This window comes from Sylvia atricapilla, chromosome 20 (assembly GCF_009819655.1).
Source record: "Sylvia atricapilla isolate bSylAtr1 chromosome 20, bSylAtr1.pri, whole genome shotgun sequence".
Classification (NCBI taxonomy): domain Eukaryota; kingdom Metazoa; phylum Chordata; class Aves; order Passeriformes; family Sylviidae; genus Sylvia; species Sylvia atricapilla.
The window spans coordinates 11,033,880-11,048,091 of record NC_089159.1 but is presented as its reverse complement, the minus strand read 5'-3'; the positions used below and the strand labels follow the sequence as shown (position 1 = coordinate 11,048,091).

At 47.2% G+C, this 14,212-nt stretch overlaps 1 protein-coding gene across 1 annotated transcript; it reads right to left on the bottom strand.

Moving 5' to 3' along the window:
• Positions 1-902: 902 nt before the first annotated feature.
• On the bottom strand, positions 903-13,080 carry WSCD1 (WSC domain containing 1). The gene is made up of 8 exons (XM_066333637.1): positions 12,092-13,080; positions 9,241-9,355; positions 8,626-8,810; positions 5,992-6,113; positions 3,881-4,046; positions 3,215-3,379; positions 2,345-2,545; positions 903-1,315 (listed from the first exon to the last, which is right to left on the bottom strand). Exons 1-8 carry the CDS (start codon positions 12,510-12,512, stop codon positions 963-965), a joined length of 1,728 nt encoding a protein of 575 aa, XP_066189734.1. The 5' UTR covers positions 12,513-13,080; the 3' UTR covers positions 903-962.
• Positions 13,081-14,212: the final 1,132 nt, after the last annotated feature.

Below are 14,212 nucleotides of genomic sequence, written 5' to 3'. Positions count from 1 at the left end.
ACGTTGGGGTGTAAACAGGGAGAGACTCGGGTTGTACTCCACGTCCTGCATTGTTTTTAAAGCACTAATGATACACAAACAGAGGAAGTTCAGCTCCCTTTATATAAACTTGTTTTATTAAAATTAGTATTTTCACTCAAATTTTTAAGAAATCCTTTATTTCACGTGAACAGAAGCATCTCGCAGCAGGGCAGCCTCTGGCCACAGGGTAAACCAGCTCCAAGCTGCCCAGTGGCCCAGGATCATGGGACCAGCTGCACTGCCAGCCCCGTGTGCCCTTGTTTTCTGCCCACTGCACGCGGCCCTGCAGGGCCAAACAAGCCTCAGGTGACTGCAGGAGTTAAAAACCAGACCTGCGTGGCTGCTGGAGGGAGCTCCAGAGGGCAGCTCGCAGTAGCCACTATTTTTCAAGTTGGACTGCCTTTGGAGTTCCTCCAAAGATTCAGGGATGAGGTAGGAGATGTGATCCTACCCCTGCTGGGGCTGGAAGGACTGGGGTTCACCCCTTTGCCCCTATTCTCCAGGTGTTCCCGGATGACATCAGTCTGGCCTGGCTGCAGCCATTTCTAGAACCAAGAGCACTGACTGTGCTGACATTTTGCCCTGGTGTCCCCCCAGACCCTCTGTGACTCTCCAGGTGAAGAGATGGAGGTGCAGAAACATAGCACAGGCAGCACTCCCTTCTCTGCCACCCCTCTGAGGTCTCCTCCATGTCCCTGGAGCCAGGTTTGGGGCTGTCTGGGGATGACAAAAAGCAGATGTTCCCAACTGCTGCGCTGCTCAGCAGCCTCCACAAGTATCTTTGCCACAACTGCTAAAGAGATCTGGTCTTTTTTTTTTTTTTTCTTTTTTCTTTTTTTCTTCTTGTTTGTTTGTAGGAGTTTCGTTTGGTTGGTTTTTTTCGAGGTTTTTTTAAAGAAAAAAAACTTCATTTTTAACCACAGCAGCATGATACCAGGCTATCATCTTGGCACATACTCCCTGGGCAGTCCTGAAAAGTTTCTTCCCCTTAGGGCTTCATCCACAGTCAGGATGTATCTGTTGATAAGATCTTTCATTTCCTGGGTGAATGGCTCAAAATTCTTTTGCTTAGCACCAGACCGCTTGAAACTCCCGTCTCTGTTGTTCTCCACACAGAGCAGCCGGTCCTCTGTCACTGTCACATTCAGAAACTCCACCATCTCCTTCAGCTTGGGGATGAGGCTCTGCTTCAAGTCCTCATAATGGACAACAAGCAGGCGCTTCCCATACTTGAGCCACTCCAGGACATGGGAGGCCCACCAGGAGGCATAGCTGTTCACGAAATCCGGCCACTCTGAATCACCAGGAAACCAGGAAAATGAGACACTGTTAGCCATCCTGCATGTCAGCAATTTTCCTTTGCCTTACAAATTAATGGCACCTTGATCTCTATTTGCTCTCTTTGATCATTTAATTTCCTGTAGTCAAGACAGTCCTAGTGAAAGCTTTTGGGCTGGACAAAGGGAATTTGTGGCTGAAATTTAACAATTCACAGTTTGCAGTATGGGAAGGCTATTCCCGGCAGACTTTTCTTTTTTCTGGGACTATTTTGTCAGTTTTTGATGAAAAGGTCTTGAGTTGTGACTGATGAAAGGTGATACATCAGCTTGGGAAAGAAATGTGCTGTGACACAGGACACTTTCCCCCAGCCCTCTGCCAAGTCACAGCTCTAATGCCTAAAATATGTACAAGGAGAAATGGAAGCCAAATGGCTTTTCTGCTGCAGAGTCTGAATGTAGCAGTGTGTCCAGTGGGGAAATTGCCAGTCAAACACATGAAGTGCGGCAGGCAGGTTCTGAAGTCATTTCATGTGTTCGAGGGACCCTGAATTTCAGGTCTGCTTATTGCTATTATCCTTATTTTTCTGCAGTGCAGTAGCACCTGTGCAGTGCTGTAAAATATCCTTCATGAAATGTCATGCTCTACTGGATCCTCCAAATCTTAAATTAGATTTCTTATGGTTATTACATTCTGCAGGGGCAAATTTTCTTCCCCTCAGCCTGGCAAATGGACTGTGCACAGGAGCGTTGTACATGGACATGTTTTCATGCCCAGCAGTGCAGGGGCAGTGATGCTCCTGTGTTCCTGTGGCAATGGTGCTGCACTTCCTTCCCCTCTGGGGGTGGACACACAGCAAGACCACAACCACTCTCACCGTGCAGGTGTCAGAGGTGTTAGGATTAAAACCTCTGATCTCAGCTGCAGCAGGACTCAAGTCCTACTGAATTTCTTAGCAGTGCTCACTCAGGTTCTAGCGTGTTCCCCCTCCCCAGCACACTGAGGAGGTGGGTTTCAAGCCAGCCTGTGTTGGGGCAATACTCACCTTTGCTCTTCCAGTTGCGGTCAGTGGCATAGCCCAGGTGCCCAGCGTATTTCCTGTTGAACTCTGCCATCAGTGATTTGTACGGGTTCCTTATCAACAGGATCGCCGAGTCGAACATTTCAATCTCTGTCTTGCCACTTTCATGTGTTTTCACACAGATGGTCCTTCTACTTCTCCAGTGGTCTTTTTCTCCTTTAAAACCTGTTTTACAAGACAGGACTGTTGGCTTTTTTGCCTGATTATATGTCTACCTGTTCCCACTAAATCATTCCCTACGGTGGTGTAAAGCTGGTGTGACAGTACCAGTCAGCTAACCCATGGCTGGAGCCCCAGCCACCACGCTGGGCACATGCTGGCAGAGAGGCTGTCCCTGAGCTGGGGGGCATCCCTAGCCCCTCACTGCAATGAGGCAGCTTTCCACAGCACCAGTGCTTGGTGCTTGCTGAGTCTCTGCTGCCTCAGGATACTGTTCTCCTGCAGTAATTAATAACGTTTGAAAATATAACCTACATGTTTACTGAAGGGTCTTACCCACAGCATTTAGGTAATTGGCCTTTTGGATCAGCCCGCCAGGTGGGAGCTGCACATGTATGTGCACAGGATAGCAGTGCAGGCAAGGTGCACATTTGTAAATGGAGAGGCTGGCCGTTGTCTGTGAGGGCAGCTGCTCTGTCAGAGCAATGTGCTGCTGGAGCTGTCCCTGCTGCCATCTGCACTGCGGGAGGCTGCTTGTTCCAGGCGTGTTTAAACTGTTCCAAACATGCTGACAGCGACAGCCATTGCTGGCCCAAGCAAAAGGATGGCAGAGCAATAGGTAAAGCTCTGTGCTTTGGAAGGGCTACCTTTGTCCCATCTCTTGGGCCCCAGTACCTTTGTTGTAGAGGGCTCCATCAAAGTAATAACTTCCTGTGTAGTATCCTGTGGCATGCTCTATCAGATGGCGTGCCCACGTATTCCCAGCCCCAGGAAAGCTTGACAAAGCAACAAACACTTTGGATTTGGTGGTTAAGAATTTCCTGTCTGTGCAGCGGGTGTCTGTGAGTAGAGAAGGTATTTCATTGTTAGCACTGTGGCTTTTTAATAATTCCACTCTTGACAGCTCTTGATTACAGAGTTTATTGCTTCCTCCTTTTCTCTCTCAGAAATATAGGATATCAATTTGGTCTGGTTGTGAATCATCTATTTCCTAAAATTAATTCAGCTGTATGAGGCCAAAGAGATTATCCTCAAAGAGGTTTTTGCTGGGTTTGTGTAACGTGATGTTTTTTTGATAATGCCGTAACAAACTATTGTACTTGCCAGCAAGTTGTCTTAAAGGTGTTGCATAATGATAGAATGGAAAGATGCATCTTCAGGAGCATGATTGCAAGGGGGGGAATTTAGAGAAAGACTGTTTCCTAAATTCTTGCCTGTGTGGTGACACCCACTAGTTCAGCTCAGGCTGCCGTAATCAAGATCCCTTTTACCCACTGCAGAAGGGGCCCAGGGGCTGTTTGCAGCAGCGGAGGCGCTGGCACAGCGAGGCTGGAGCTTTACCTTGCACAGGGGTCTGGTAGACGAGGCAGTCCTGTCCCCCCGCAGCGCTGCTGGCGTTTTGGGCGCCGCTGCAGCGCAGCCCGGCCGTGCCCTGGCGCAGCGGGAAGCGCCGGGTGGGGTATCCACAGTAACATTCCTGCCCTCGGATCACTGCCAGCGGGAACTCCTGCAGGGAGGGAGAACGGATCGGGCTGTAAATGCCACGGCATCAACGGCCTGCAGGGAATGCTGCTGCCATGCAAAGAAAACAAATCTTCACCGCGTCACTGTCGAGATCAAAGCGGTGTCATTCTAAAGCTCGTGCTACTTTCCTGTTACTTCTTCATGTTTGTGTTACCTTGTTTCTAAATAGGAAACCTATCATGAGGAAGTTATAGTTACCGTCGTTTGTAAGGAAGAAATTCCTAAGTGTAAAAAGTGTTTTTTAATGGATATGATGCAGAGTAATTCAGGTTTTGGTGTACCAGTCTTACGCAAGAAGGGTAATAGGATGCAAACCTGTGTAGTCGTGGGGCAGTGAACCCCAGCTGCTGGGCTAATGGTGGTAAGAACTAAAACAAGTTTGAGGGAAATGTGCTAAATATTTGCCAAATAAATTAGCGGTTGCTTACTGGCCCTAAAATTCAGGTTTTCGACTGTTTACGAGAAAGATTTGGGTTGCCTTAGAGTCTCCTGTGGGCTCTCTTGGTGGCATGGGGCTGTGTGGGTGGGCAGAAGGCTGAAGGAGGTTCAGGGAGTATTTGAGTGCAGAATGTTCCAGTCCATCTATTCCATATTAACACTTTTTGCCTTTTAAAAGTCTTTTGGAGTCTGGGAGCATGTGACAGGACTGCTGAGCAGCTTATCTCTTGCTCTTTCCCATGCATTCATCCTCTGATAAGGAGTCGAATGCAACACGTGTGCCGTGTGTGCCCAACAGCGAACATTTACTTAGCGAATGAGATATGACATTGTCAAAAACTATTTACAGATTTGATCCAAGGTCAAGTTCTGGGTTTGCCTGTAAACAGAATTTTTTCCTTCACAATGAAGCAGTGTTTCTTAGTTTGAGAAATTAGTAAGTTTCTCTGCCCTCAAACACAGCCTAGAGTAAAAATGTTCCTTGTACCTCATGTCAAGCAGCCCCTGCAAGTGATGAACTTTTCTGGAAGGCTGGAGGTTCTATGAGGCAACAAAATAGTTGCTCCTCTGTACTCCTGCATCTTCAGAAGGTGGTCTGTGCAGGGTGCCAGTGGTGCAGTGTCTGTCCCCTGGGCAGGCTGGGTGGACAGGTGGACCCTCACCTGCACAAATTTCCCACGGCTTGGGCAGCACATGAGTGAGGAAGGAGAGAAACCTGGAGTGGGCTTTGCATGGGAAATCTCAAAATTTTCCTAATATCCAATCTAAACCTCCCCTGGTGCTAACTGAGGCCATTTGCTTATTCTGTGGGAGAGGAGATTGCGCTGAGGCCATGGGTCCTGGTCAAAGCACTGTAATCAGCCAGCTAATAGTTTTAATCAATTTTGTGATGCTGCAAAAAGTAATTGAACATTGAGTTTAGTGCATGAGGCTGAATGCGGCTGCAGGCAAAATCCACATACAGTGAACCCTGTGTAGAACAAACCAGCCCCATTAGAGTGAGGAGGAAGAGAACCAACAGGCACTAAAGCAGAGGGTGCCCTGCCCGCTCCCTGTGCATGGCTCCCTGAGTGGAGCTGCCCCTTGAAGGGCACTAGAGCCACGTTTTGGATGCTGGCAGCCCACATCCACCCGCTGGCAGTTTTCCCCATGAGCTGCAGCCACCTCCCCCGGGGTCAGATGTGGCTGAAGGCTTGACTGGAATGTGGCACGGAAATGGTATTGATTTGCTCGTGGTCGATACTCATCACTTAGGGCAGCTTGCCTGTGTATCATGTCTAGTGGCACCACTCGCATGACTTTCCCTCCCGCATCCCCACTCCAGCAGTTGGACCAGATGCATCATTGGGTATTTACTCTGATGAGTTTTATCCTCTAGAAACTCATTAACAAATTCAGAGCTCTAAGGCACAAATCTCTGCCCTTCCCTCAGCAGGTTAAATTTTAAAATAACAATAAAAGAAAAGATGTGAAATTAGAACTGTTCTTACTTTCTTGGAGCAAAATTCAGAGCACATCTCCACCGTCAAATTGGGCTGTATCAACGAGGCTGGAAAGGTGTCTGTTATATTTTCTGGAGCTCTAAAACATCCTCGATAGATAACATTCTTCCCTGCGGGGATATGAAATAGGTTTCTTTGAGAAAACCATGTCCGTAGTATCCTGCCTCTTTCACAAAGAATAATATTAGGTTCAGAAGCCAAAAATAATAAAATAAATATTATATTACAAAGGCTGCAAAAATAAGAAAAACTATAATATACGCTAGAAAAACGTGTTCCAAATCGTGTGGTGTTGAAAGGAGCACATGCCTTTATCTTTGTACAGACCACGGGAAGCAGCGCTACAGCACCGAGTTTGAGTTAAATTCCACCAGCGGAGGGCATTGCTATTGTCTGCAGGTCCCAGTTTCCTCTGAAGACCTGCTTTCCCCTCAGTGAGTTAAAAGCCCTGATAAAAATCTACAAAGCTTCTGCGTTAGAAAGGGAAAGGAATGTAAATGACTTCTGAAAACCTCATGGGACCCACCTTCCTTTTCAGCTGCCCCTCTGCTCCTATGCCTTTTCAGGCCAAGGGAATTTGCTGCAGCCTTTCACACTCTAAACCGGGCTTTTGTCAGCTGCTCAGGGAGATCAGCTTCCATTGTGTCTTCAGCACCAGGCTCTGATTTCACCTGCTTCTGTAGAAACACCACAGAGCTTGGCACTATTGCATTTGCTCCCTTGAACGGTATTGCCAGAACTGATGTGGGAAGTGAGTTGAATGACAGGAGAGACGTGGTGCAGTGAAGAAAAAAAATTGGTTCTGCATGCATTTCTTGGCAGAAAAGCCCAGACTCCCTAGCAAGAGCCTAGAGCAATCTAGAAGAAGCTGCTTAAATTTTGTTATTGTAACTGTTCCATCCATTTACTAGAAGCAGAGCTGGATCTCTGGGATGACTCAGGTGGTGTGAAAATAAAATAACTCCACCCGAGCTGAAAGGAACAGGAGTTCCTAGGAGTCCACCTAGGTCCCTTTGGGCATGGCACCAAAGAATAAAAGGAGTGTTTAGACTTCTCAGAATGTTCATGAAAGGTCTTCTACTAAATCTCGCACTTATATTTAATTCCTGAAACAAAAGGTTTGCAAACATGTTTGGAGTTTTCTCAGCGGTCAGGAAGAAAGCTTGCCCCTGCCTCCATGGGCGTGGGGAGCCCGTGGATTACACTGGGAACGGCCGGGCTGTGTGCCTGCCCGCGCTCTTTCGGGGGAAGGACATCCTAAGGCACGCAGGACTCTGTGCCACAGCCACCCACGGCTTCCTTACCGTGACACGGGGCACGAGTCAGGGCGGCCGGGGGCCGCGGCGGGGACACGGAGAGCGGGGACAGGGAGGGGGGACAGCAGCCTTGCCTGGGAAGGTTTAAATGGGGATGTCACTGAATCTGCTCTACAGTACACAGCGTAAATCACGGGGGCCTTTACAGTCCCAGAATTACTTTCTAACAGACTTGTTCTTCGTGATTAATACTTCTGTTGGCCCCTCAGCTGACTTGTGTCAGGGGGATTCTTCAAACAGACAACTATCAGGTATTACTGAGGGCAAGCAAATTACAACTCTAGCTTCAGGCTAGACTAATTTGAGGAGTAATTCATTAATACTTAAAAAAATTAAATGCTGTCTTTTTTTCTGAGGAATGTGTATATATATTTCATGCTGGAGGTTTAAACAGTGATGCATGTCCTGGGAAACCTGCCAAGATGCTTGTCAGCCTGACAGTGGCAATTTAGGTCTATGTACCTTTGATATATAATTTATATGTAGCTGGTTGGATTATTGTACAAACCTTGACTTGTCTTTAAGAAGAAATGAAGTACTATCAATACTGGCACAGCCTAAGGTCTTGGTGCTTCTCAGCAAATAACATCCATAAGGTCTTGTGAGCTTGCCAATTGCAAAGAGCGATCAGCTGTTTAGATCTGTTATGTGCTTTGCGTTTGCCTAAAAGTTTATCCATTGAGTACCCCATGGCAACTAACTGAATGATGGGTAGAGTGTGTTTCCATCTAAAGATGGAACAAAATTCCCAACTGCTACTGGAACAAAACTCCATGGAAAAGCAAACCTCTGGTCTCACTTCTCTCAGGAAAGGGATTGATGAGGCCTCTACTTACTCCTCACAGTCACAGGTCACTCATTTTGTTTAGAATAACTAAGCGTAGAGTGCTTGATATGAGTGAATTCTGTCCTGCTGTTACGCAGCACCTGTTCCAAGGCTATTACTTAAACACACTTGGGTTTGTACCCCTTCAATAGATACCAAAGGGAGCAATTTTTTCAGCTGAAATTGTGCTTCTGTTGCAGTCACTCTGCACTGTGCTGAGTTTCCTCCCTGGTGACAGGAACCTCCTCTGTGGCAGCCCCGAGCAGCGTGCCAGGCAATGTCCCTGCTCGGGGCTGGTGAGCAGCGCTGCCGTTCTGGGGAGGAGCCAGGGCTCAGACCAGCAGCGAGGGGACATCGTGCCTCTCAGGCACCTCTGTCCTTTGCCGCTTCAGACTCTGGTGACAAACGGCGCGAGACAAGCGGCGGGGACAGCCCCTGCGCCTGGCCGTGCCCCCTGGCCCTGCTGGCCCCCGCACTCACTTCTCCGGGCCGGCGCCCGCAGCTCCTCCGCGCCGTAGACGGAGAGGCGGCCCACGCCCCCGCACACGGAGCCCTTCTCGCCCTTGCACTCGATGTTGCACTCCTCGGGCTTGGCGGCAGCAGCTGGCAGCGAGTTCCCGCAGTAGCACTCCGCTCCGTACGCCAGCCCCGCGTAGCTGTAAGCCCTGCGAGGAGAAACACCGGCCGCTGTCACGGAGGGCTCTGGCTGCTCCCCAGCTCGCACCTGAGGAAGGGAGGAACCTGTCCCCAGGTCCCTGCAATACAGCCTGTGCTCCTGCCTTGCTCTGCCCCTCAACGAGATATGGGCTAGAGACCAAAGATAGATATCTTACAAAGACTGTTTAACCAAACTGTAATTTTTGTCCAGGACAATAGAGAATATAATGTAAGTAGTCATGGTGCCATAGAGAATAGGCAGCAGTGCAGCAGTCTGCTTCAAGCAGAGAAGGAAAGCTATGTTGTGCCTGAAGGTATGAGATAATCACTGTTTTCATAGATGCTGTTTGTTTAACATAGGAATACTTTGCCCATTTCAAATTCAGTTCCACTTATTGTCAGAAAAGAGAAAACTTGCAATGGAAAAATACCACTCACCTCTCAGCACAAGCTTCCTGACAGTGAGCTACTGTCATTTTTCTTAAGTCATAAAAGACAGCTCCCTTCAGTGTCCTCTCCCTTGAATCGTGAGTGAAGCAGCCCATGTAGGTGCCTGTGTGCACGCAAGACCAGGGTTAGGCAATGCATATGGACAGAAGGGAAAAACCCACCCCAGGCTTATCCAGGGCCTCACACTGCGAGCAGGGCTGTCCCAGCCTATCTGGGGTCCCATCTGGGTACCCTCTGCAGACCTCTCCACTGCTGCTGAACCTTGGTAAGGGGTCAGGGCCCCTGGCCCATGGAAATGGGCAAAAAGGAAATGAGAATTTCCTTTCCCCAGGTTTTTTTCAGCAGACCTGCCATTGCATACCCAGAGTCTATGACCCACCCAGAACTGCAGCTCCTGCGTGCAGCTGCTGTCTGCTCAGCTCCCTCCTTTGGGTGACAAAACACAGCACTTCTCCAAAGTACAGGAGAATGTAGCCTTCAAAATGCTAAAAACTTCCAGAAATCCTGTTGGATTTCTCCCAAGTGTTCTTTAAAATCTCTAGTTGATAATGAGATGGTGCAAGAGAAATATTAAGAAAATCAATTTTCTTTGGATGTAGAGGGTTACATTAAAGCTGTAATGGAAAGATAAATTCTCTTTTAACTAGGCAGCACAATGTAGCTATCGCACTGAGCTATCTCCTCTCTGGTGCAAAGGAATCTCTTCAAATATGTCTTGCTTTTCTTAGCATAGGAAAGATAAATGTTTCTCTTAGACTGCATTCAGTGCTCAGCCTAATTTTTGTTGTCATGAGCAAAATACTGTAAAAATCCAGCCCATTATTTAATATACAATTGGAATGATGATGTGGAGTCCTACTATTATACAGCAATTGTGTGTCTATAAGTACATTTTATCATCAAAATATGAAGGAAAAAAGGGAATTTGATTTTAGAAATAGCAACACTGAGATGATAACACGGGGAAATTAAATAATGTAAGCTGTGGATAGGAAAAGAGTATACGGTGAAAAATGAAACCAAAAACATTATTTTAACTAATCCACAAGAAAAAAGAAAGTTTGAGTTGCTCCATCAGGGATTTTGGAGCCAGGAATGATAAATCAAACACTTAAATATTACAAACACAACAGTAGATTCAAAGACCTGCACAAGGTAATTTGCCAATGTGTAATTAGAAAATTCACTAACTGTGAATACACACCCCCAGCACACCATTAACAAGGTGGGAATCAGGCACCTGCAACAAATATACTCCACATTTTACTGGAGACTTTTGATTTGGGTACTTCAACTGAAACCTGTAGCAGCAAAAAACTGAGGATGTTGGGCCAAAGAGCCTGAGGGGGGGTCCTGGGCAGGCCAGCCACCATCTGCCCTGTTCCCTGTGTCCCTCCAATTTCTCATTCACACCCTCCCATGAATGAGTCATGTATATTCCATGGTCTCAGAGTAACATGTCATGTTATGTCATGTCAGTGATACATCCCTGTCACCTCTGCATCCTGTTCAATGGCAGAACCAGGCCAGAGGAACTGGAAATTCCATCCACTGGGAGCAATCGGAATAGAACAGTATTTGCCAGGAGTCTCTGTCCGGAGAAGTGTGATCCCTACCCTGGGCCACTTGCCATGTCAGCAGGTGAGATAGCCTAGCCTGGAGGAGAAAAGGACTTGGATTTTCTTGCCAAAGGCTACATGCTCCTGGGTGGGGACAGATCGAGGCAAAGTGAGCTGGGAGATTCCCAGCAGGCTGGGGCCATGCCATTGTTTGTGGCTTGGGTTAAGGGTCTGCCTGGGGAAGCCTTTGAAGGGCTGGCTAACAGCCCCTGGGCAAGCAGGGGCAGAGCTGTACTGCCTCGTTAGGATGGCATCCATGAGGGAGCCCAGCCTCCATGGTCAGGCAATGCTGCTCTACTAAACAGGAACCACAGGGCATCACTGAAGCTTTATTAAGCATTATAAGCACGAAGGAATTCATTAGGTCTTGAAAGAGATCCATAATGAAATAACAAGCCTCTAAGTTTACTAGAAGTGAATTGGAGAAGATAACATGCTCTATGTAGGTAGTTAAGTTTTAATTAATTACCTTCAACGGCATTCCAATGCTTGTTAACAATATTGTTATTAATAATGTCCCGTCATATTCAATCAGATATTCAAATGATGCATATTTGAATCTACAGTTCAATATGGTGAGATGTACAAATAAATAGTCATTATGGCCCCTCTCAGTATGTCAGTAGTTAGAACCTCAGCAAGGCCCTGGCTCTCAGGTCTCAGTCTCTCCTCTGCTACCAAAACCTGCCACCAACAAGGTGTCCTGAAGCGTCCTTGGAGCAGCTCCAGCTTGGAGCTTCAGGTAACTCCAGCGGTTCAGTTTCCCTGACTCACTGTATGACTCATCTCCCACCACTATCGCCTGCTCATTCCCATTTCTGACAATTCCCTCAGTAAGTAGGACAATGTGGCACCCATTTTGTGGGATTTTGTTTGGGCAAATTTATTCAAACAAAAAGCAGTTCCGAACTGTGGTGTCTAGTCCGGATCCCATTCTTGTTTTATTATCAGTGAAACATCTCCAAGAACAACTAGTTCTTGTAAAAGGCAAAGCACCCAAGATTGCAAACTGGTAGTTTGCTGTTGCAGTGATGGTACAGCAGTCATCCAGCGTGGATTCTTTGTACTTTGGCCTATGCATATGCCTAAGAACTGTTTTGAAAGTGGTGATGAGCGAGGAGGAAGGCAGACTTGCAGGGGTGTGTGATGCTCACCCGTGTCTGCTTGGGATCAGCAAAGCACAGTCTGTGTGTGTGCCAGAAAACAGGTCCATCCCTTACCTTTGTGTTCAGCAGTGTGCTTCATTGCTTTAAATCCTGCTGTCTGCAGGGGCTCCTGGTCGCTGGTGAACCTGTGAAACCACCTTCTCCTCAGCTGCCTGAGCTCCGAGTTGCGGGACACGAGCCAGTGCGGGCTGTGCTGCTGGTCCAGGGCGGGCTCCTGCAGCACATCCATGTGCACCAGCAGCCTGGGGCCGGGGCTCTGCAGGGTCCTGGGCTCTGTGATCCCAAGCCTGCCCATCTCCTCCGGCACCGGCAGCGCCTGGTTACTGGGGCTCCCACGCGGACCTTGCTGGAGAACTACGCGGGTCCGCTGCAGTAGCAAGAGGCTGCCAGCCATCAGGTAAGCTGCTGTGAGGAAGAAGAGCAGAAACTGTGTCCGACGAAGAAACTTCTGTAGCCTGAAGAAAGCTTTGGCCATGCCCTTACTGAAACTGGCCCTTCACGCTTCCCAACCGGCCCCCGAAGCTCTGCCTGGCCAGACACTCATTCCTTTAATAAGTTCAGCCCATCACTTCAGTGCCTTCTCCTGATGAAAAGCTCCTTCCCAGCCAGCTGCAGCAGAGGCCAGCCTGGTGTGGCACTGCTGCCAGCCTCAGGCGCCTGGGTGGCCCAGGGGCTCCGTGGGCTCCTGGGGTGGTGCCTTCATCGTGCCCTGCCGAGCTGCCCAACAGCCGATGCTGAAACCTGAAAGACCAAGGGGTGTAAGGCTGGTTCACGTCCAAACTGAAAACATCCACCATCAGGGTGACTCTCCCCCACCCACCCCTTTTGGCTTTATCTCAGCATTTCTCCATCTGTTGTTTATAATTATGCACGTTAAGAACTACAGTCCAATGAGATCGATTGACTGAGTTTCAGATCTTCAGACTTTTTTCTTTTCTTTCTTTTAACTTGTAATGCACAAGAAATACTTTAATGATGAGGTTATTTCTCTTGGGATGTTTGGAAAATAAGTTCTTTATTTTCTTTCATCAATAGCCAACATTCCCATCTTTTGTCACTGGATGAACAGGCATCTTTTTAGGGAGGTATTACCGAATTCTTTCCTTTCAGCTAAACAGTAGCTCAGCTACAAATGCAGATCAGAAGGAAACAGAAGTGTGGGTGTGTGGGAGGAAAAAAGAAATTGCATCAACTCACAATAGATAAGATAATTATTAGTCTCTGTGCAGCACAAAGTTGGGCTTTATGCTGAAAGGATATTTGGAGATTCTGTGTGTGTTGCTTTAACAGAAACCAGAGATCTTGCTGTATTGTTTTTAGTGGATTCATATTGCCAACTATTGATGTGCGGATGCATGTGGAGAAAAACTAGTGAATGTTTGAAAAAATTTCAGCTCAAGTTCAGCAGATCTCTCTTGACTGCTGCTGAGCTTTGCAGCTTTAGTTGTGCTGATGTGTACCACGATGGGATTGTCTGGGCAAGAAAAGCTCCTTTGTGCTCTAGGGAACCTTTAACCTCCTATGGCAAATAAAAGCTGGCATATCCCCTTAAGTTCCTGTTTTCCCAGTCTATCCATTCTCTATGGAGCTAGGCAAGTGCTGAGAAAAGATGCAGTGTTTTCCAGAAAAGAAAATATTATAGGTTTTGCTAAGCTTGCAGTTGGGGCACACTCCTGAAATCCACAGTCCTGGCAACAAACGTCTGCTTGCTATTTCTTGTTTCATTAGTTGATTTAAAGTTTTGTGGATGTTCACTTATGCTGCTTTATTAAATAAATGTTACCAATTAACTCTCCACCCATTACCTTTCTCATTCGGTTGTGCAAATTCTTTCTGTCTTAAATAGCAACCAAACCAAAGATCCAAAACTTCTAGGACAAAAATAAGTTAAGGCTCAGTTAATCTTTTCTCAGTTGAGTCTGAATTCCTTTTGTGTGACCTTTTAGCCTCAGTTCCTAAATGAGGCTGTCACAAGTCAGGTCTAATCTTACAATTCAAGTGATTTGAAGACCTCTTTTAGGCACTTTTGTTAATGGTATTATTTTTTAACTACGTGTATGCTGATTTTAATTGTAGAGGACTGAGTAATATCCAAAAGTATTCAATGTGCTGGATTGCTACTCTTTCTCCAAGGGCTTGTGAGCATGAGCAGGTGCAAAGCACTGCCAGGATGTA